Source organism: Pagrus pagrus (genome assembly GCF_965226575.1).
Source record: "Pagrus pagrus genome assembly, chromosome: 11".
Taxonomy (NCBI): domain Eukaryota; kingdom Metazoa; phylum Chordata; class Actinopteri; order Spariformes; family Sparidae; genus Pagrus; species Pagrus pagrus.
In genome coordinates, this window is record NC_140195.1 from 32,243,031 (window position 1) to 32,266,251 (window position 23,221).

General features: G+C 42.4%; 1 protein-coding gene across 12 annotated transcripts in view; it reads left to right on the forward strand.

Annotated features, from left to right (window-relative positions):
- Positions 1-23,221, forward strand: part of vps13d (vacuolar protein sorting 13 homolog D) — a 150,396-nt gene that overhangs the window by 49,572 nt on the left and 77,603 nt on the right. For all 12 annotated transcript variants that reach the window (XM_084367243.1, XM_084367239.1, XM_084367245.1 and 9 more), the window contains exons 20-31: positions 47-198; positions 1,306-2,361; positions 2,750-2,840; positions 2,976-3,102; positions 4,345-4,525; positions 6,711-6,893; positions 13,435-13,573; positions 13,941-14,157; positions 14,878-15,049; positions 16,543-16,658; positions 19,725-19,949; positions 20,057-20,355. In XM_084367243.1, coding sequence (XP_084223369.1) covers positions 47-198; positions 1,306-2,361; positions 2,750-2,840; positions 2,976-3,102; positions 4,345-4,525; positions 6,711-6,893; positions 13,435-13,573; positions 13,941-14,157; positions 14,878-15,049; positions 16,543-16,658; positions 19,725-19,949; positions 20,057-20,355 — 2,958 coding nt within the window. The remainder of the gene's footprint in view (positions 1-46; positions 199-1,305; positions 2,362-2,749; positions 2,841-2,975; positions 3,103-4,344; positions 4,526-6,710; positions 6,894-13,434; positions 13,574-13,940; positions 14,158-14,877; positions 15,050-16,542; positions 16,659-19,724; positions 19,950-20,056; positions 20,356-23,221) is intronic.

A 23,221-nucleotide genomic window follows, 5' to 3' on the forward strand; every position in this document is an offset into this window, starting at 1 on the left:
ATATGCAGCTTTCAAACAGGTTCACTTATTTTCTTTTCTTTAACAGCCTTCCATATATTGAAAGACACCACTATACAGTTCACCCTGGAGAAAGTCCCCATTGACGAAGAAAACCAGTTTACTTTCCTCACCACAGAGGATCCCTGCAAGAGCATAGGGTTGCTGAGAGTTGAGGGCAAATTCGTCAACCCTGTTCAGGTATACACTTTATTAATATTACAATAAATGTAATTTGCTATTCAAATAATGGCCATGTCTCAAATAATAGCAGTACTTATATTGTGGCCCAACAAAAGAAGACCAGTTGAATTCCTGACTTCCAATGTAAATGCATCCCAGTGCATCTGCTCAGAACCCATGGTAAACTTGCACTGGTAATTAGGGCCAGAGTGCCAACCATCATTGTAATGCCAGGAATTATTATTAAGGGTCCAGGGACCATCTACGCAGTGATCAGAAATATTAAGGCACTTCCAAAAAATATGAAAGTGACAGTGAAGAACCCTTGTATGCTTTAATGAATATCCTAATCAGACTCATCCCTCTCTTTCTGACAGTTTTGATATTGTTGTCAACGTTATGTCTCATTAGACGAGATCTGTAGAAATTGTGTTTGCTCAAATTGTAGGTTTCTGTGAGTTTTTGAACCCCTATTGGAAGATATTATACTGTATGAAGTGATGCCCAAATTTGTCCTATGTTTAAATCTGTTGTCCAAATCAGCTGACTTAAATTCAATGTCAAATGCTACCCAACATAATATTCATGCATTTCTTTTAGATGAAAAGTTCTCTTTTAAGTTGACAAATATAATTTCTGTAAAGCATGGCACAATTCAAATGGGATCAAAAAACTATGTCACTTGCTATTCATTACCATACATATTTTCCTAAAATAGGGTCCCACGTTGCTCCACCACAATGGGAGGGCCTTCACCTCTCCTCTACTTGTTAAAGACAAAGACTTTTATAAAAAATGTGAAGTTTGGTGTAGATTAGACCATGTACATTACAACAATGTCCTGTTTCATGGCGAAACACGCAATGCCATGGCAACACTGTTCAACGAAAATCAAACACTGTTACATCATTTATTTTATCATACCTTTATATGTACTAATATTCTTATTAGTGCATGTTTTTTGGTAAACTGCAATTCCAGCATAGCTCTCCTCCCACCTTCAACTTGAGGTGAGGTGTCATCGTCGTTAAATGCCCTGGGTTTGCAGGGCATTTAAATTAAATTTTTGATACGGGGCCACTGACTGGTTATTAATTGCATTTATGTTTGATACTCTGGTGATAGGTGTTCCTGTGCAAGCCTGTGTATGAACAAGTCCTCCAGACACTGGACAATTTGTTCCTGATTGAAGAGCAGCGTGTTACGCCCAGCCAACCACCGACACCCCCACCACCAACTCCTTCCTCCACCAGACCTCACCGCTTCCCTGACCCCCAAGGAGGGCTATTTGCAAGGGACCCTCCCCATATCAACTTCTCCCACTCGTCACTGTCCTCTGCGTTGCCCTTACAGTCTCACAAACCCGCTCTTCACGCTCCCTCATTCACTCAGCTTAAAGTCACCTTACATGTGGCAGAGTTACAAGTCCAGCTCAGTGCTGACCTGACCCAGGGTTCCCAGGGCTTAGTCAGCCTGCGCTTCCAAGATCTGGAGGGTGACTTTACCAAAGACCACCCTCACCTACTGGCAGTCCAGCTGGCTCTCCGCTCACTGCTAATGGAGGACCTTCTGGAGCAGAACCCTAAGTCTAAGTACAAACATCTGATGGTGTCTCGTGGAGCTCACAAGCCCTCCACCTTCAGTCCAAAGGAGTACCTTTCCCAAAGCTGTCCATCAACATCCAATGCCCTCTACCCAGACATGCCACGATCACTGCCTGCCCACATGGAGGAGGCACAAAATGTCTTCCAGCTCTACCAGAGGCATCCTAGCACCCCTTCAGCTAGCCATCGGAAATCCAAGAGGGACCCAGACTGTCCCAGCACTCCACCTCCCTCTCCTACCCACCATACAGCCTCCCCTCAACCACTCCCAGATTTTGATGACTCACTAGTTCATATCAATGTACTACTGGTGGACCAGAGCCATCCAGAGTTCAAAACACGCTATGGTAGTGTAGGAAGAAGTGTGGATATTGACTTTAACTGCCTGGACGTATTGATCACACTACAGACCTGGGTGGTTATCCTTGATTTCTTTGGTATTGGCTCCACAGCCAATAATCATGCAGTGAAGTTGCACCCCAATTCACCTGAACCTGTGCCAGGACACCCTCTGTATGAGCCAGACATCAGTGAGGAGGAGACAACACAGGCTGCCAACACTAAAGTGGACCTAAAGGTAAGTTGCTTGACCTAGTGCATCAAGTTGGAATGGTTGGGCTGTCCAAATACACCAAGTCAGGTTGGTAGGCTGCAGTTCCATGTTCATGTACAGTAGCAGTGAATGTTGTTGTGAACAATGTATGAATGGATCATGTTATTTTATTATACCACTCCAAGCAGCATGTTCAAAAGATTGTTCTGATTTATTTTCTGACCCAATGTTGGAATAGACTGATGTGCTCACTGTACAGTGATACAGTAGTACGAGCTGTATCATTTTCAGCTCATTGTTATTGTATGGTAATACAACGCCCAGTGTTGTTGTCTTGGGGAAAATATACATTTAAAAATCATTTCTGAGGTGGATGTTTCATTGCTAAAGCTGTCCATGTTTTTATTTTTAGGTTCACTCTTTATCTCTTATACTGAACAAGAAACTCAACGAGCTTGCCAGAGCTAGTGTGTCCAAATTATCTGCTCATCTGGAAATGTTGGGTGTGTATGAACATTTTCAAATTCACCTTGTTTAGATAAAACAACCCCTCCACACACCAAAATTTTTTCAAGGTTGATTCATGACAATAATTTGATGTTTAATATATCGCAATCACGTTATGTCTAATATTTCAGATGGCGACCTGGCATTACAAGGTAGTTTAGGAAGTTTGTCCCTAAGTGACCTTACCCCACACGGTGATCTCTACAGAGAACGCTTCACCACACAAGGAGGGGATGCCCTTATTTTCAACATCCATAAGTATATATATATATCTGCTGTGTGTGTATGTATATGTATGTATGTATATATGTATGTATGTATATATGTGTATATATATACAGTACAGACCAAAAGTTTGGACACACCTTCTCATTCAATGAGTTTCCTTTCTTTTCATGACTATTGACATTGTAGATTCACACTGAAGGCATCAAAACTATGAATTAACACATGTGGAAATATGTACTTAACAAAAAAGTGTAAAACAACTGAAAATACGCCTTATATTCTAGTTTCTTCAAAGTAGCCACCTTTTGCTCTGATTACTGCTTTGCACACACTCTGCATTCTCTTGATGAGCTTCAAGAGGTAGTCACCTGAAATGGTTTTCACTTCACAGGTGTGCCCTGTCAGGTTTAATAAGTGGGATTTCTTGCCTTATAAATGGGGTTGGGACCATCAGTTGTGTTGTGCAGAAGTCAGGTGGATACACAGCTGATAGTCCTACTGAATAGACTGTTAGAATTTGTATTATGGCAAGAAAAAAGCAGCTAAGTAAAGAAAAACGAGTGGCCATCATTACTTTAAGAAATGAAGGTCAGTCAGTCCGAAAAATTGGGAAAACTTTGAAAGTGTCCCCAAGTGCAGTCGCAAAAACCATCAAGCGCTACAAAGAAACTGGCTCACATGAGGACCGCCCCAGGAAAGGAAGACCAAGAGTCACCTGGGTGCTGCGCCAGATGACCTGGCCTCCACAGTCACCGGACCTGAACCCAATCGAGATGGTTTGGGGTGAGCTGGACCGCAGAGTGAAGGCAAAAGGGCCAACAAGTGCTAAGCATCTCTGGGAACTCCTTCAAGACTGTTGGAAGACCATTTCAGGTGACTACCTCTTGAAGCTCATCAAGAGAATGCCAAGAGTGTGCGAAGCAGTAATCAAAGCAAAAGGTGGCTACTTTGAAGAACCTAGAATATAAGACATATTTTCAGTTGTTTCACACTTTTTTGTTAAGTATATAATTCCACATGTGTTAATTCATAGTTTTGATGCCTTCAGTGTGAATCTACAATTTTCATAGTCATGAAAATAAAGAAAACTCTTTGAATGAGAAGGTGTGTCCAAACTTTTGGTCTGTACTGTATATATATATATATATGTATATATATATATATATATATATGTACTGTTTATGTATATAAACACAAGTTTCAACGGACAGTTACTCTGTGTGATACGGAAGAACTTGGTGAAATTGGGCTTTTTTGCTTTGCTTCGTTCAGGTACAGCCAGCCTGACCCTTACCTGGAGCGGGAATGTGACATCAAGGTGTCCCTGCAGATGGCTTCGGTGCAGTATGTCCACACCCAGCGCTTTCAGGCTGAGGTGGTGGCCTTCATCCAACATTTCACCCAGTTACAGGATGTACTTGGCAGGCAGAGGGCTGCAATGAAAGGCCAGGCTGTGAGTATTTCCCAGTGTTGTAAAAAGTACCCAGAAGTCAAACTTGAGTAAAAGTAAAACTAAAGGTTTTGTGTTAAAATGAACTTTTGCTGAAGTACAAGTCACCCATACAAATAATGCTTTGGTAAAAGCAAAGTATTCGACATTAAATGTACTTGGATATCAAAAGTATAAACAAGTAAATGAAACATATATTTACATGTATGTACTGTATATAGGCCACTGTATACGATGGATTGACTGATTGTCGCCCTGGCCAATTATCAGATGAGATATTCAGTATGTATATGAATATCGGAAACTGTGTTTATCTAATTGCGAAAAATAAATTAATTCAGTATTCGCTACGTTGGCTGTGATGCATTATGCAGTCTCTGAAGTAAGCAGTTACTAAATTTATCAAATAAATGTTGTGGAATAAAAAAATCAATATTTGCCTCTGAAATGTAGTGGAGTAAAAGTATAGAGCCGCAGAAAATGGAAATACTCAATAAAGTACAAGTACATCAAAACCGTACTTGAGTATAGTACTTGAGTAGATGTACATAGTTAATTCCATCCCTAGTACTGCCGGCTGAGGCTCTACATTGATAGAGTAAGAATGATAACTTTACTCAAGTTTGCCATAACATATACACGGATCAGCCACAACATTAAAACCACTGACAGGTGACGCGAATAACATTGATCATCTCATCACAATGCAATGTTCTGCTGGGAAACCTTGGGTGTTGGCATGAATGCCACTTGACACGCACCACTAATCCAAACACCCCCTCATCACAACAACACTACCCGATGGCAGTGGCCCCCCAGCAGGACAATGTGCCCTGACACACCACATACACTGCTCAGGAACAGCTCGAGGAACACAATAAAGGGCCCAAGGTGTTGACCAGGCCTCCAAATTCCCCAGATCCCAATCTGATCGAGCATCTGTAAGATGTGCTGGAGCAGGTCAGATCCATGGAGGCCCCACCCCCCAACATACAGGACCCAGAGGATCCACTATAAAACGCCCTGGTGCCAGACACCACAGGACACCCTCAGAGGTCTTAAAGGAATAGTTCACTCTAGAACGAAATTCAGTCATTATCGACTCACCCTCATGCTGATGAGAAGTCCGGTGTAGTTTCTTATTCCTCAAAGTGCAGCTGGAGACCCACAGGGGTACCCTCTTGCAGGCAGCAAAAATCCATATAACGGGCGTAAATGGCGTCCGAGAGGAAACGGTCCATAAAACTACACAAAAACTTAATATTCCTCCATATTGCACGTCCGCTGCAATCCAAGTGTCCTGAAGTGGCGACATCCAGAGTTTACTCGAAACAACGTCATTTAGTACATTTTTCTAGCCTAAACAGTCACTATACTATATTTGCCTGGAGGCACGCTCCCGCGTGCATGCGAGTCTCCCTCACAGCCGTTTGCACTACGGAAGCCACGCCAGACAAGATCAACAGAACTCGTGATAGATACACACCGGTATTTACATCCAGCTGTGAGCGACGGAGCGACACACAAACACAAGAGGGATCTGCCTGCACTAGTGATTTGAAACTTTGAAACTCACATCTATTGCGAGTCTCGTTGACTAAATGACGTCGTTTCGAGTAAACTCTGGATGTCGTCACTTCAGGACACTTGGATTGCAGCAGACGAGAAGTATGGAGGAATATAACAAAGTTTTTGTGTAGTTTTATGGACCTTTTCGTCTCGGACACCATTTACGCCTGTTATATGGATTATTGCTGCCGGAGGGTACCCCCGCAGGTCTCCAGCTGCACTTTGAGGAATAAGAAACTACACCGGACTTCTCATCAGCATGAGGGTAAGTTGATAATGACTGAATTTCGTTCTAGAGTGAACTATTCCTTTAAGTCCATGTCTTGACAGGTCAGAGCTGTTTTGGCTGCACAAGGGGAACCTTCACAATATTAGGCAGGTGGTCATAATGTTATGCCTGATTGGTGTAGATTGCAGTATGTTTGATTGAGATAACACACATACAAGTCTTACACACTGTACTGTAGTACTATTTTTATGTCAGAATAGTATTAGTTAGCTGCTTTCTGCTAACCTTTCTCCCAAACCTCTGCCACTCTGTCAATTCATGTCCTTTTCCTCCCTTCTCCCTCACTCTGCCCATTTACTCTCTTGTCCTTTCTCCTGCCTCTCTGTGCAGGTGCGGGATCATCCTCAGCGAGCATCCAGGGTTCTGCTGGATATTGAGGCCGGCGCCCCGGTTATTCTCATCCCAGAGAGCTCCCGGTCACCAAGGGTCATTGTGGCCAACCTCGGCCAGCTGAGGGTGCAGAACTGCTTCCAGCCAGCTGGGGCTCATGAGACTTTCTCCCTCAGAGACAAGGTAGAGAAACTCACCATGGCACATGCCTTTTTCCCTTCTCTGGTGAGTCATGCTGCCTGTTCATCTGCCCATGCAGTGCTCCCTACTCATCCTTCCTCTTCATTTGCCTAATTCCACTGTATTCATTTATGCATTTAACGGTGTTAGTGAATTTTTAAAAATTCTGAATTGCCTCATTCCACTTGGTTATTACAACATACCACCCTGGCTCCCTTACACTGATGATTTCTCATAATCTTTTTTTAAGTAACTGACTTTATCATTTGAATCTGATCTGAAATGTTCAATGAATGCATACTGTAGTGTATGGTTCTATAACTAAATCTTGTCACAGTCTCTTATTGTCTTTGGTTTTTATGCAGCCACTCATTTGTTTAAATGTTACATTTTTAATGCAGTATAGCATTTAGTTTTTTATGCTCATTACCCATTTTACCGAGCATCAGAGGGGAAGATTTAGGTTTAATAAAAAGGTAATTTATTCAGACTAATCTGGTTTCAGTTTCAGTTTACTAATTAAGCTCAATTCAGAACTTTTCAATCAGACTTTTGATTTGGCTGAAATGAATAGATTTTTTTCAATCCCAGCTGTATATGATTATGATTAAGTCTGACTGGCTTATTCCTCCGTCATTGTGATGTTTGAGCTTCAGGGTGAAGAAGGATTGCTGGTTTTCACATTCATCTGCTTTCTCAGTGCCCCCCCTAAATCCCTGATATGCAAATGGATGCACAACAGGCGATTTGTGACATCAAAACTAGTTTTAAAGCAAATCAGTTCAATATTCATTATAGAAAAGTGTGTCATTGAAACTTGAAACCTCCAGTGCACATACACTGAGACTGGACTTTTCGGTTCAGTCTGAAACATGTGTTCAACTTTTGGTGCCTTTCTTATTTACAGATATTTACTTTGTTCTTCACACAACATGTTTCTCCTGAGGAGGCTGAAAAGTTTTAAAGTCAGAAAGGAAATTTTAAAAACAGTATACCAGTCACTCATTGAATCAGTCCTCACATTTAACTTACTTTCACACTGAAAAAAGCAAGAAAAAACATGTCATCAAACATTCAGCTAAGATCACGCAAGAGATCTACCAGAAGCTTGTGGATGGCTATCAAAAGCACCTAATTGAGGTGAAAATGTCCGAAAGACCTATGATAAATTCATTACTGAACCAAACTTCATGAATGTTTTTTGTGACAAAGTAGTTTGTGTTCCACTCATTCCATCACAGAAACATGAGAGCTGTAGAAATCATTGGAACTGAAGACTGCCATGCACATGTTCTTTACAAGTGGATGGAGGCTTTTCACCATGACTGTGTGGAAAACTAACTTGAAAAGTCCTGGTCATGACCAGCTAACTGTGAATAAGATACATTTCTGCTGGTTTGGGCTGTAAGCTATGAGCACATTTTCAGACACATTTAAAGCCAGCTTTTAACTTTGGCTTGTGTTTAACCATCAACAATCAAATCAAGCTAGCAGGGCCTGTTTAGTGCATTTTTGGAATGAGAACATTAAGTACAGTAGGTACTACTTCGTTGTGGCCGAGTTCACGCGTGATTCTCGCGTGAATCACGCGAGAATCACGCACCTTTTTAGCGGAGGATCAATTGTGTTTTCATGAGAAGCGGCAATGTGCCCAAACAACCACCAGGTGGCATCTGTGAGCAGGAGGACGACAACATGCAGCAGCAGGGAGCAGTGACCATGAACAGGAATGGACAGAGTTGCCTGATTTATGTTTCTGTTCGTTGTTGCTTAAATACAAGAATGTAGCTAATAATACCTCACCCACTCCACACCTCATTCCAACTCCTTCCTTCAGCCTGTCGCTACAGGGTCCCTCTAGCAAGGACAAACTTAGTGAGTTGTTGATGTTGATGTTGATGGCGGATGAGATGAATGATTTTTTTTCACTATGAAGCCTTTTAAATTACGCACAGCCTACAGAAGTTTCAACGTCCATACAAGCATTTAAGAAATGATTCTTATCAGTTCCATAATTCAGCGAGAATTTTTACTCAACGAAAAAATTTATAAAGATCAGTTTTTAGGTTGAAGACACGACAGCAGCACGTATGTCCAGACGCTGATGTGTCAGCTGGGGCAGCGGGTCGGTGATAAATAAGACACATGAAAACATTGTGACTGACGTATAGCTCCCCTGGTAGAGCAGCTCCCTCAGTAAGCAGCATCACCCGCTGATACGAGTTCGAATCTCAGTGTAGACTGTAACTTAAGTTAATGTGTTTTCTTTTCTCGTCATCATTATGATCACATATGGCTCCAAGTTTGCGCAAATAAATGAGCAAATGAGCATTAATTCTCCGCCGGCCGCGGCACCAGCTTTCCTGCTTGTGTACATAAAATAAATTAAAGTCTGACACCACAACTGTAGCGTACCGAATATCAATAGATGATAACCAAAAAAAACCAAAAACGTTCTATTGATCTGATTCACCGGCTTCATGGACGTCGGAACTATTTTCTGAGAGGGGGGGCGGGGGAAGCACGCACTTTTATCAATGATTAAGGATTTGATTTGAAGTTATTTTTTAATGGCGTGCAGTTATAACAGAACTAGAATGGATGAACACGGCATCTTTATTGTTAAGAAAATTAAACTTTGATAACTAAATCAGGCCATTTAAGGAACATAACAGCGTTATTTGTACCCTTGAATGAAAAAAAGAAAAGTCTGCGCTCCTGACTCAGGGCTTTCATGCATTTCCAAAAGTGGACCTTCTCTCAGTTGACCCACTGATGAAGATTTTAAGCAGGGTCGAGACATCGCTTTCATCCATAAGGTCACTGTGAACGTTCATAACGGTCAAATGTGTTCGTCTCTCCTGCGTCATGGTGCGCAGCCAGGTTTTCAGCCTGCGCAAGAAGAAAGAGCGCTCGGATGCCGCGACAGATATTGGCAGGGCCAGGCACAGCTTAATGAGCTTCTCCACCTCTCTCGTGGAAAGGGGGTCAGCTCCGAGGAACCCACATCCACTCGTTTCCCCTGAGCCGCCTCAAGAACTGCCTGCTCTCGCCCTGCAGCTATGCAGAGTCCTTCCTGATCAAAACGCCGCTCCGCCTCGGAGCGCACCAGGTCCATATGCACATCCTGGATGGTGCTTACTTCTCGTATCTTCCCGTGGGTAGGGAGGCTGATGGGGTGCGTGAGTTCCGACGTCTGTGACCGGCTTTCTTTCTTTCAGTTGTGGTGTCAGAATTTAACACAAATATTTATGCTTTATATTTTCTACAACAGGCTTATAGAAAGAAGAACGACGCCACGTCATGTCAGACAGTTTTCTCTAGCTTTATTAAAATACATAATCAGCAGCTTCACAGTAGTCGGATATACAGAAGGTTATTTAAAGCGGAGTGAGTCCCTGACGCAGTCTCCCTGCAGGAGGAGATCCCTTGGCCAAGTGATCAATGTATTTGTTGCAGACCTCTTTGCTGTCCTCAGCGCGCGGGGGTGGGGGCGCTGGCGTAGCAAGCTTTTCAAAAGTGTGGGGGATGGATGTGGTCTTTCCAGTTAAGCGAACTTGTTCCAGATGCCTTAACATTTGCATTCCCCCATACTGAGGAATGTGTGTAGGGGACGAGAAGTAAGCACCATCCAGGATGTGTCCATCCTGCATTCGGAGGTGGAGAAGCTCATTAAGCTGTGTCTGGCCCTGCCAATGGCCGCGTTTCCCAGATTCGTTAAGAAGCTCTTAAGTGCTAAGATCTTCTTAGGAGCGCTCTTAAGAACGCTGTGAAAGAAGGATGTGTTTCCCAGAGTCGCTCTTAGCTTAAGAAGATCTTTCACTAAGAAGGAAATGTAAGATCGAGCTGACCCACTCTTAACAGCCTTCTTAGCGACCAAATGCTCAGTGATCAAGCCGCGTCAGGGAAATTTACATCCTCCACTTTTCGAAATAATAAAACAATGCTCAATGTTGAAATGCACTCATAGCTGCGGACCACTGGCGCAAGAAACATAGGTTAACAGAAGAAGAAGAAAAAAAAACTTGTTATTGAATTACACGTTTAAGTTTTCCACACACATCTCTATATGAGTTTATAGTACTACACATAAAAACACAACAACCCTGTGGCATTTCACAGATATCAAGGAAACAGATGTATTAAACTCACCTGAACCTCATCCAGAGAGGCTTCACCTGCTACTCTATATAAATGCGTTGCCAAAGTCCGCGCGTGTGAGAAACGATGGCTACAATACAGCACATTCTCGCTGCGAACCAACAGCGTCGCCGTGCGCGAAGCCAGGCGGTTTACATAAATGCATACGTGCGTCAGCACTTCTCCCCACTGGACGTGCTGTCAGGCCGGGCTGTCCAGGCAAAGTACCGGCTGCCCCGTGCGGAGATCCAACGGCTGATCACTCTGGTGTCTCCACACATCCAGAGAGCAACCCGCTGCAATTTTGCCCTCAGCCCGGAGGTGCAGCTCCTGGCTGCACTGCGTTTTTACGCAGTGGGGAGCTTCCTGGAGTTTCATTTTCTTAACAATAAAGATGCCGTGTTCATCCATCTAGTTCTCTTATAACTGCACGCCATTATAAAATAACTTCAAATCAAATCCTTAATCATTGGTAAAAGTGCGTGCTTCCCCCGCCCCCCCTCTCAGAAAATAGTTCCGACGTCCATGAAGCCGGTGAATCAGATCAATAGAACGTTTTTTTTCTGGTTATCATCTATTGATATTCGGTACGCTACAGTTGTGGTGTCAGAATTTAATGTATTTTATGTACACAAGCAGGAAAGCTGGTGCCGCGGCCGGCGGAGAATTAATGCTCATTTGCTCAAACTTGGAGCCATATGTGATCATAATGATGACGAGAAAAGAAAACGCATTAACTTACGGTACTGCTTATACAGAGATTCGAACTCATACTAGTAGAAGATTCTGCTTACTGAGGGAGCTGCTCTACCAGGGGAGCTATACATCAGTCATTACACACATCAGCGTCTGGACATACGTGCTGCTGTCGTGTCTTCAACCTAAGAACTGATCTTTATACATTTTTTCGTTAAGTAAAAATTCTCTCTGAATTATGGAACTGATAAGAATCATTTCTTAAATGCTTGTATGGACGTTGAAACTTCTGCAGGCTGTGCGTAATTGTTTCTGCCTCCGCTTATTAGCCGTGGCTGCAGCGAGCGAGCAAAATCACAACCTCAGATGTCTTTAGGGTATCAGATATTTTTATTGGCTATTCTTATATTTAAGCAACATCCAGTCAGGCCGTGATATAGGCTCACGGGGGCGGACTGGGACAATAATTCAGGTCGGCAATTTTACCAGTAAACAAATGTTCCTTAAAAAACGACTAATGTAGTTTAGCTCTACTGTAAAACAAAGAAAGCACAAGTGATTATCCAAGGTCACCCAGATAATTGAGGTGTCCCACCGCTGTGAAACAATCAGTCTGAATCAATCTGATACGGTTTAGCAGTCCCCCTCTCTATTCACTCTACCTGTAGCCTAAAACAGCGCCACTCTCCATTGCAGCTACATTGTGGTCAAATGTGGAATTGTCCCAAAATCGTTTGAGCTGCAATTCAGTACTATGCTTCCACCTAGTGGCTACAGTTGTCACTGACATTTCACGCGTTGCGTGAATCTCGCTCCCCGCGAGTGAAATGGCCACTTTGAAGTAGTACCTACTGTATAGGTTGTGTCTCGTGTTTTTTGTGAAGACTTTAATACTGCATGCAAATTCGTATAAGGATACATCCTATTACAAGGTACAATCTCAGGCTTTTTTTTTAGTATGAAAAAGCTTAGAACTTGTTGCTGTTGCTGTTGCTGTTGCTGTTGAGTTGTTTGGTCGTCTGGTTTGAATGCCTTGTGTCTTATTATATAAACAGTATATACTGTACACTAATCAGAGAACTTCATGGCAAAAGTTGGTGTATTTTGTTACAATTTAATCTTGAAATAGAAGTTCTTTATTGAAATTTCCTTTGCTGGCAGTGAAAAGGTCATACACTATCTCAGTTTTTGACCAACTGGATCAAAATGAAATGTAATAGTTCAAGTAATTATGTAGGTTAATTAAGTATTACCTGTTGTTAACATTTACAGTGTCAATGACCATCTCACCACTGTGTTTAGTTGCTTTTTCTGGCTTAGCAGATGACAGCACAATTATATCAGTGAGATATTATTTTTGAAAGGGGAATTCGGTGAGCTGTCACCTTCATTAGGCTGTGGCAACATACCTGTTGTTATGCACTGTCCATAGCATCACTTCATGCCCCAGCCCCTCCATTGCATGAAGTTTTAGTTCTGTCATCTTAACTGTTAAGAAGCTGAAAATGCTTTTAAGTTAGGAGGGGTTGGTGACACTTCAACATAGCATGGAAACAAACAGAATCATGAGTATTCATTACACCCATATCAAATTCCCTCGGTAATGTTTATGTTCATTTATTTTGTGCTTTGCCCCCTTTTAAAAGTAGTCATCTGCTAATGTATTGTGCAATTGTAAGTCTCTTCTCCTTCTTTTACCTTAAAATAGGAGCGTGTCCGGAGTGCAGCAGGGAGGAGTAGTGTGAAGGAGAAGCCTAGAACCTCCCCCTCTGCTGGGTTCACGCTTGGCAGGCCACAGGCCACAGACACAGGGAGGAGCCCTGAGGAGGATGGCCCTGACAGCTTAGGTTAGCATTGCTGAATAGTTTGAAAGATAACAATGAAGTACACCTGCAAGTACTGTATGTAGATAACTGAGACACCTGAAAATGTGGACCTTGCTAATAATGATAACAGGCTTTGAAGTTTACTTTAGGAACCACTTTGCTGCTGGTAAAAAATTTTTTTTTTAATACTGTAAGGGTCACCTTAAAAAAGTGAATTAACAAAGTAAACCTAAGACAAATGTGGTCTGGACTGATATTCATCAAGTTCCAGTCAAAGCCAGAACCTTTGTTGTGGCTTATCACACCTCGATCACTTATGCTGTTCTTTTCGATCTCCACGGTATACTCTATTAAAAAAGTAATAATGCAATTTGTCTTTCCCCATTAGAAGACCATGTGTGCCTGTTGGACTGCATGGCCTTGGACCTGCAGGAGATGGATATCTTTGCTGCAGAGCGTCTGCCCTGTCAGCCCTGGGACAGTGGTTGTAAACCTCCCGAATCGGCAGACCTCATCTTTCCTTCGTACTCTGTCCGTCGGACTGGAGACAACCTGCTAAAAGACTGCTGCCGCCTCAAGCTTAAAGTGGAACGCAACCTGGACAAGTATACCGCTTCTGTTTTGTTTGTGGAAAAAAGCTATGACGTTTTTAAAATGAAATCATGTTGATGACTATGGCTCAGTCTTCAACTGTCATAGTGGTTTCTCTGGGTCTTAAGAGAATTAAAGAAACATTATACTATTGAATAAAATTAATGAAATATATAATTGATAATATAAATGATAATTATTATAACAAGATTTTGCCAGCCATCTTGGATGTCATACATTAGTTTGAAATTTTCATAAAACTTTTGAGGCCTTTTTGATGCTCATAGCCTTACAAAACTTTGTACCTAAATCTAAATTTTAGATTTCTTGTCTCATTTGATTTTGGGCATGGCTTGCAAACTCTACAGTGCCCACTTATGTCTTTCAGCATTTTTGGCCTTGGCGAACTTAGCAAAACTGGCACTCGCATCATACGTGACAAAAATTACGTCTGGTTAGGTTGCTACTTGATTCTTTTAATACCATAGAATTTAGTGTTACACTACTTGGAACAGAGCTTTAGTACATCAGGATTATTAGTAAAACTACAGTAACTCTTTTAAATGAGTAGTGGGGATGGTGATTGACAGCAGTTGTTCAGAAAGGGACTGGGTGTGGTTAGTTTTAGCCACAGATGTTTGTCTATAAAAAAGCAGTTGGTATGAATGTACCCGCGGCAGTATAGGACCATGCTCATTATCCAAACTCATGCTTGTGCTCATCAATGTTGTCAGGGAGCTGAGCCATGCAGTACCTGACATGTCCATCCAAGGCAGCCTGTCTTCAGTACACTGCTCTTTAGACATGGAGCACTACCAGCTGATCCGAGGGCTGCTAGAGAACAACCTGGGAGAGCCTGTTGAAGATTTCCTGCGACCCTACAACCTGCAGGACCCAAGCACCTATGTGAGAACACAGGCAACCACACGTACATTGACCAATAACAGTCCCTTACTAACAGTTGACTGCAGTCTCTGCAACATATCTGTGAACATAATGCGAAAAATGCCATTTCTATCATAAAAGCTTGATTTTGATCTATGTTTTGTGTTTGTTCATTTTATGTCAAACTTTGATTTGATTCTTGCAGACTTTTATCTATATAATCTGATATCACAAACCACACACAGGTCTCAAGGGGCCTTTACAATCTGTACAGCGTACGACCTCCTTAGGCTCTCAGTTGCAAAGATGTTCTTGCCAACACTGTGATATCATGCAGCTACATCCTATTTCCAAAGCTTTGTTCAAAACAAGCTGCAAAAGGTGGCCCTTGTCAGGCATATAGTTTAAAATACATTTAGTATTTTAATAGGGGTGTAATGGTACACAGAAGTCACGGTTCGGTATGTACCTTGGTTTTGGGGTCACAGTTCGATACGACTTCGATACAATGGGAAAAAAGCAACAAATCCCAAATGCTAGATTTCTTTTCATTTATTTTGAACAGACAATTGTGCGAATTACCGTTTGTTCCACCTAGAGGCATTTAGTCCCCCCTGAGGTAGTTGGGACAGTACATCATCCTGTAGTGTATTAAGCAGCAAACAGAATGCACTCTTGCATTGGTCATATTTTAATATAGGTCTGATATTAAACAAAAGGTATTCGGTCACAATCAGCCACAAAAGCATCTCTTGTGCTATTAAATGGTGCTTGAGCACTTTCAATAAGTACTTGATGCCAGGCTCCTCTACTACGTCATACTGCATAGCTGATGAAATTGAATGACTTATTGCCTCTGTAATGACTTTGGTCCTGTCTGCTCTCACATCTAGAGGCTGGTTAAAAGCTGCAGGGATACGTTTTTGCACTCCTGCCATCTTTTTCTGCCTAGCTCCGGTGATTGGTACATCTTGGTGATGTCGTCTGATATGCGTTAGCATGTTGGACGTATTTCCACTCACATAGCGTACAGCTGCCTTACAACGCCAACACACCGTCTGCGTCCTGTAAATCACTCCCTCTCCACTGCTGCCATAGTTCACTGGGAACCTGAAACTTTCCAACACTACTGATTCGAAAAGAGCAGACGGGTCTTCTAGTCTTCTGTGTCATCTGAACTCGCCATTCTTGTTTTGGGTTGGTGCATAGATGGTGTCTTCTTCTTTTGCTCTTTTTCTGTTGTGGCAGTTGGTAAACAGCATTGCATTACTGCACGGGCCCCCTTCTTGATTGGAGAGTAGATTGCCTGTGACTGACTTAGACGTACTCTTCGTCTGACAGCATGTGACGTCAGTACTGTGATGGTTCAGGATATGTACAGTATTGACACCCCTATATTTTATACTGCTGTTTTTTTTATTTAATTGTTTTGCCTTTTTTATGATGTACTTGTCACTTTGTCTCATTTCCAAATGCTTCCCTAGTTTCTGATCTAATGTTCTGTCTCTCTGCAGACGGTGTTAAGTGGAGATGTCTACACCAACTTGTCATTCCTGGTCGACATGATGGATGTCAGTCTGGAGCTCCTTGACAGCCGCAAATCCACTGAACACAATCGCTCATTAGCAAGGTGGGACTTTTCGATTCCTTTACAGCCCTAAAAAAACTACTTGGATTTACAATTCTCCAGTTCTATACACAGGTTTACATACTTTATGATGTGCAATGGAAAGCATCTAAGTACACACAAATACGAAGAACAAAAATAGAAATTCAGCACTTTTGTTTTTGCTGTCCAGGGCATCCCAAGCATGCTCAATGGCTGACAAGAAGAACTGGGATTTTTTTCAGCTTCCAGGAATTGTGTACGGAGCCTGACAAAATGAGGCTATGTATTATCATGCTGCCACATGAGGTGATGGTGGTGGGTGAATGGCAAAACAAGGGCTTCAGGATCTCACCACAGTTCTGTTCAAAACATGGACATGAGCAAAGTGCTCACCGACACAACGGCAACACATTTGCTGCCTGGATTCATCCGAAAAGGTTGCCAATGAATTGTGTGTATTTGCTCACTCCAGTTAGTTATGATGACAAACTGATAGATAAAAAGATAGATTGGCCAAATTCTCAGAAACAACATTGGAGACACGTTAACTGAATGTTTGAGTGAGAAGGGCTCACTTCTTTTCAGACTTAAAGCAGCATTGTTTAGGACTTAGTGTCATCTAACAATGAGGTCATAGATTACACCCCCCTCATTCAAGGGATCAATGACAGGTTTGAAATAGTGGAAGAGTTTTTTACCATGGAGTCTATGATGGGGACAACACAGGGATCGGACCTGTACGACAGAGTGTCTGGATGCTTGGAGAGACTGAACCTGCCATGGACTAAATTGCTGAACGTGACTACTAATCGATCTCCAAACATTACCGGGAAGAACATTGGGCTCCTGCACAGCATAGAGGACTGGGTAAGAGAAGACAGCCCAAACTTAGGTTTGATATTCTTACACTGCATCATTCACCAGGAATCCCTGTGTAAATCTGTGTTGCAACTTGATCACATCGCCAAGACGGTGGTGAAACTCATGAATTTTATCCGGGCCCATGGCCAGTTCATCCAGTTACTGGAGGAAAGTGAGACAGAACACACTGATGTGCTGTACCACTCAAATGTTCACTGGCTGAGCCTTGGGAAGGTGTTTTCGCCGGGTGTGGGAGTTGAAAAGGGAGATAGAGATGATGACTTGTGACTGTCTGAAAAGCTGATGAGATTGCGGAGTTGCAGGACCCAGGTTGGGTGTGTGACTTGGTCCTGGGAAGATATAATGAGCTGTCTGAACGACCTCAATCTGAAGTTGCAGGGGAAGAATGTGTTCATGCACGAGCTGTATTCACATGTGCAAGCACTCAAAACCAAGCTGACCCTCTTTTCTCGACAACTGCCCAACAAGTGCTTCACACATGTCACAACGCTGGCTACCCTGGATGTGCCCCCCTGCCACACTAACCGTTTTTATACTGGACAGTAACCCGCCAATTTGGCTGTCCTTTTTGCAGCTAGGTCCGCCAATTTAGACAGACCGCAGCATATTGGGGGTCTGTGTTGGTCCGCCAATATGACGCCTCAGAGGGTACACTTTTTGCCGCCTCTATTGATATGTAAATCCAAGGCGTCGATGTGGCCATAATTGCGTGACATGGGCGGAGGTGTCGATGACATGCACTGTGTGCGACCCACAGCCGGGAGTTTTAAAAGCAGGAAACAGCTGATCACAGCAGTCAGTTCATCACTTCATCCGCGGACATCAAGATGAGCAACTGGAAAGCCGCTGAGATCCGGAAGATGCTAACCATCACAGCCGAGAGAATCATCAATAACCAGATCACTCGTCACTGTTCACGCCCAACTTCGTGCTTCGCGTCACATCACATGTTTACGCCTACCACAGTGGCGGCTTTTTTGCAAAGGAAGAATATTACAACTCTGTTTCACATAAACAAGACAGCAGATTGCAGCCTTTACCTGGCTGCAAATGTGGCGCATTTTCTAACTAAAAGGGGCTACAAGAGACAGATCAGAGTTCAACCGGCGTTTCCTGGTTATGCAACTAGAACTGATTGACTTATAGTATAGTGCGACCCTACTCTCAGAGAAAAGTTCACTACATCCACACTGGACAACTTGTCCTGCTCACTGAAGGAAACAGGCACAGGCATGCACAGAGGATGCTTCTTTTGTTTGGCTCCACATTTGTGTGCGAACAAACTTTTTCTGTGATGAAATTCAACAGTTCACGTTACAGATCACAACTGAACAATAAACACCTGTCCTCTGTGCTGCACATTTCAACATCAGACACGCTCGACTTTGATGGTCTTGCAAAGAGAGGGAAAAAAAATGTCACCCACCCCTGGTATAGGAAAACCTAAGCTGGCTAGTAGTAGTAGTACTTTGACCTTGCTACCTCTCTGCACCAAAGTCAAGAGTTAAGCCAAAGAAGAAGAGAAATCAAGATTATCAGCGGCTGATGAGAAGATCGTTCCACACGTTTCAACTAAAAATAAACCAAATGAAATGTTACTTTGTGCTGAATACTTCTGAGTATCACGATACATCACAAACACCAGACTGACCCTGTGAATGACAGAGTAAGTTCAGTCACATGTTCACGTCACTGCATGTGTATTTAAAGCATTGAGAGTGGGACAAGTTAATTTATTGATGCCAACAATCATTACATGTGCACCCAAAGCCACATCTGAAGATGTGTTGGTAAAAAAATCCTCATTCTCATTTCTCCATCAATTTCAGCATCTTAGTTGATGCTGAGCTCTGCAAAATTCCCAAGTTAACATCTATGAAGTTTAAAATGTATCATTTTAAGTTTGTTCCAAATTGAACGTTGTTGCTCCTGTGCCAACTTGTTTGAAACATGTTGCTGCCATGAAATTCAGAATATGCATATATTTACAAAAATCAATGAAGTTTAACAAAATGTAACAAAATATATTGTCTCTGTGCTGTTTTCAAATGTCAATAAGGATTAACAAACTTTCTGTTTTATTTATGTTTTACACATTGCCTTACTATTTTGGAGTCAGGGTTGTATTTGGGAGTTGTAAAGTAGACATGCATTTATAGTGAAAGTAAAAAAAGTTGCCACTTGAAATGTGTTTTTCTCTTAAAGATTTGACTTCATGAAATCCAAGCTGCTCTTTGAGAGTTTCTCCAATGGATCCAAGTCTGTCAACTTGGTGTCACACTCCCTGCTGGCACATGACACTCGGTACACAGGGCCAGATCAAAACACTGATGGAGCTGTTAGCGGAAGGCCTAATGTCTTTGACTGCATCCTGCAGCCCTCTAAAACAGGCACTAATCGGGCATCACTGCAGCTGGAACTACATTATAGGTACTCACTGGAGATGTTCAAGCCTATGAAAAATTTGTAAACATCAGCAAAAGCAGAGATGTTTGTTAGTGTTGGATAGTAAAGAGTTGTGTCCCACCTTCCTGCAGATCTACACGTGACTCCTCCTGCTTCACGGTAGTCCTCAACAACTTGAGGGTCTTTCTCATCTTCGACTGGCTCCAGCTGGTGAGAGACTTCCTGAGGATGCCGATGGAGAGGGCATCGGGCAGAGCTGAGCCTCGTCAGCGCTGGCCCAGTAACAGCAGCACTGACTCGGGCACGACAACCAACGCCAGCACCACCGGGGCAGTAATGCCAAAGACGGTCAAGAGTGGTGTGGTCACCAAGCGATCCACGGTGCCGGTGACCCAGGACCGCTGCTTGGAGGTCAAGATCAACGTCACAGGTCAGGGAAGAAAGATCAATCACTAAGAAGATAACATTAAGCCCTCAGCTTTTTCATTATGATAAATAACGTACTACTGTAAATTACCGAATAATAGCTGGGGCGTTTATTGGTTTCAATCACTTAACAGACCAGGCGTTTATTTGGGATAGGCGTTTAATTCCTTCTGGGCAAATAGTTGTACATCTTCTGCAAGTGAAGTTGTTGCAGCGGAGGAAACGATTTAGCCAACCAGCACTCGCGGCAAACTCCTCACCTCTGCTGTTACTCACGGTGGCGTACATTTGTTTCGCAATCGCCCTGATCACTTGCAGGACACTCTCTTGTGGCGTGCCCGTTTGCTGATAACCCATTCCCGCATGTTTATCTCAAGCTCCTCACTAGCCTTCTTCCTACCTCCACCAGGCAGCCTGGCCCTTTTGTTGTCCTCCTCGGACAGACGCTGAAGCTCAGTTTTATTTTTTCGACAATCTCTCACTCTCTTGGGGTCGTCAGAGAAACGGCTGCTTCTCCCGAGTTTTCCTCTGCATATTTTACGACAGAAAGTTTGAATTTCAAGTCATACTTTTTATTTTTTTTGCTGCATCGGAGCCATGGTGATCATCAATGTGATATTGACTGACATAAAGCAATCACAATACGTGAAAAAGGCGAAGAAGAAAAACGTGCAGTGTCAGTGGTCATGTCTTCTTCCTTGATTTAAAAAAAATAATAATTAGACTCGGCATTTATTTGGAACCGGCGGTTATTAATCAAAATATACACCCCGACGGGGTTTAAAGGGGACCCTGCGGTTAATTGAAACCCGGCTATTAATTGGTAATTTACGGTATATACACATGGAGGCCACAACCTTTTCCTTATTCAACTTTTAGTAATTAATAACATTTGAGTAAAGCAACATGCTGTAAAGTTTTGACCTTAAATCAGCAGCTTCAGTTATGTTGCGGTACAGTGTGTTGTAACAGGGTGAATGGTGTCTCTGTCACTTGTTTCTGCTTTATGTAACTTCAGTGAGAGGGGAGGATCACAGCGGTACATACATGTTAACGTCAACATACAAGTTTTCAACACATAACATTGTTATGATGTCATGAGTTCTGTTTGTAGTTAGCACCTACATTACATCTGACAAACTGATTAACACCTGGGATTTGTATTGACCACAGTGGTGTTACACTCAGGAACTGTGGGGGGTGCCAAACCACACAAATGACAATTTCTACATAATGTTGCTTTTATTAGAACTGATACCTAATTTAAACAATGATGCTATTTGTGTTTCTATAGTCAAGGCACTAATGTTCATTTATCTGTCATTTTAGACAGGGTTGTACTATGAAATGTAAATTGTAGCCCCTTCATGCTACACACATATAGGGCCCTATTTAGACAGTCTATAGCGCATGGTCTAAAGTGCAAAGCGCAAGTGTGTTTAGGGCGTGTCCAAATCCATTTTGTGTGTGCGGCACATAGTGCAAAGGGGTTAGATTGGTTCAATATATGTTCCGCCCAAAACAAACCAATGACCAATTCAGAGTCTAAATCTGAGTGTGGTCTCCCATTCCCTTTTAAGAGCCAGGTGTACCAGGACCTGGAGCATATAAACAGTGGCACTCGTCTTCAGTTAGGGACAGGGAAGTGGTCCTCGGCTGCTGGACCCTCTGCCCCGCTGTTTCACAATCATCTGTCCCATCAACAACTCTGTTTAACTGCATACGAAAAAAATACACTGATATTTAACTGAGTAAGAGGAGGAGGAGAGCTGCTGTGTCCCTCTGTGTGTGTGGATCTCATTACGTGAATCAGACAGGACGGGTTATAAAAAGTATCATCTTGATCAATAATGGGTGGGATGAGAGGGTGAAATACGCCCTTAATGAGGAAAATATTAATGACATTACCTTCAGCAATCCTCCAGCAACAGAAACCATATGTGTATCTCTACATTAACATGCACATTTGTGCACGAGGAACAGCTTATAAACTTAAATGATTATTTAAAACTCCTGACTAGCGAGGACAGGATCAGTTAGTATTTCATGTTAATTAATGTTCTGTGGTCTTCTACACATTGAAAGGTCATACACACTGTCAAGATTCATACAGTAAAACAGTTTGGAGTAAAGCAGCTGTCCTGATAAATCCTGATATCTTGTCTAAACAGAGGGACACATTCAAGAAAAAAAAAAGGAAATAGTAATTATTTAAGAAATCTGTAAGTAGTACTTATGTAAGAAATAGGAGTACTGATATCTTAATGTACATAATAATAAAACAGTTAAAGGAAATCTCATTGTAAGTGTGTAGGTGTGGGTGTATGCGCACTTGTGTCTGTCTAAGTGTGTGTAGATGCGTGTAGATGCGTGTAGGTGTTAGTAAGTGTGTGAAGATACGTGTAGGTGTTAGAAGTTGCGTGTAGATGCGTGTGGGTATGTGTGGATGCGTGAAAGTGTGTGTAGGTGTGTGTGGGTGTGTGTAGATGGGTGTCCTATAGTTGTGTATATCTGAGTTGATGTGTGTTGCAATATGATGTGTTGTGTGTGTGGTAATGTAGGAATATGCACAGCATTAGCCCAGCCCTAACAAGGACAAGAATGGGGATCATTCCTTAAAGACTGTGATGTTGATGTTACTGTGAGCAGTGATTTTTTTCCATAGATGTGTATTCTGATAAGAGGTTGTTCCAGTAGTTAATAATTATTGATTTTTTAAATTTCCAGTTTAAGGGAATTGTTTTCTTGGCAACAGTTAGAGAAATGAGCCTATGTGCATGTATTTGTTCGGTAGGTTGATTTCTGAAGTGTTTCCTAGCAGACAGAGCTGTGAGGATGAAGGGATTCTGCAGTCCAGGATGGTGGAGAGT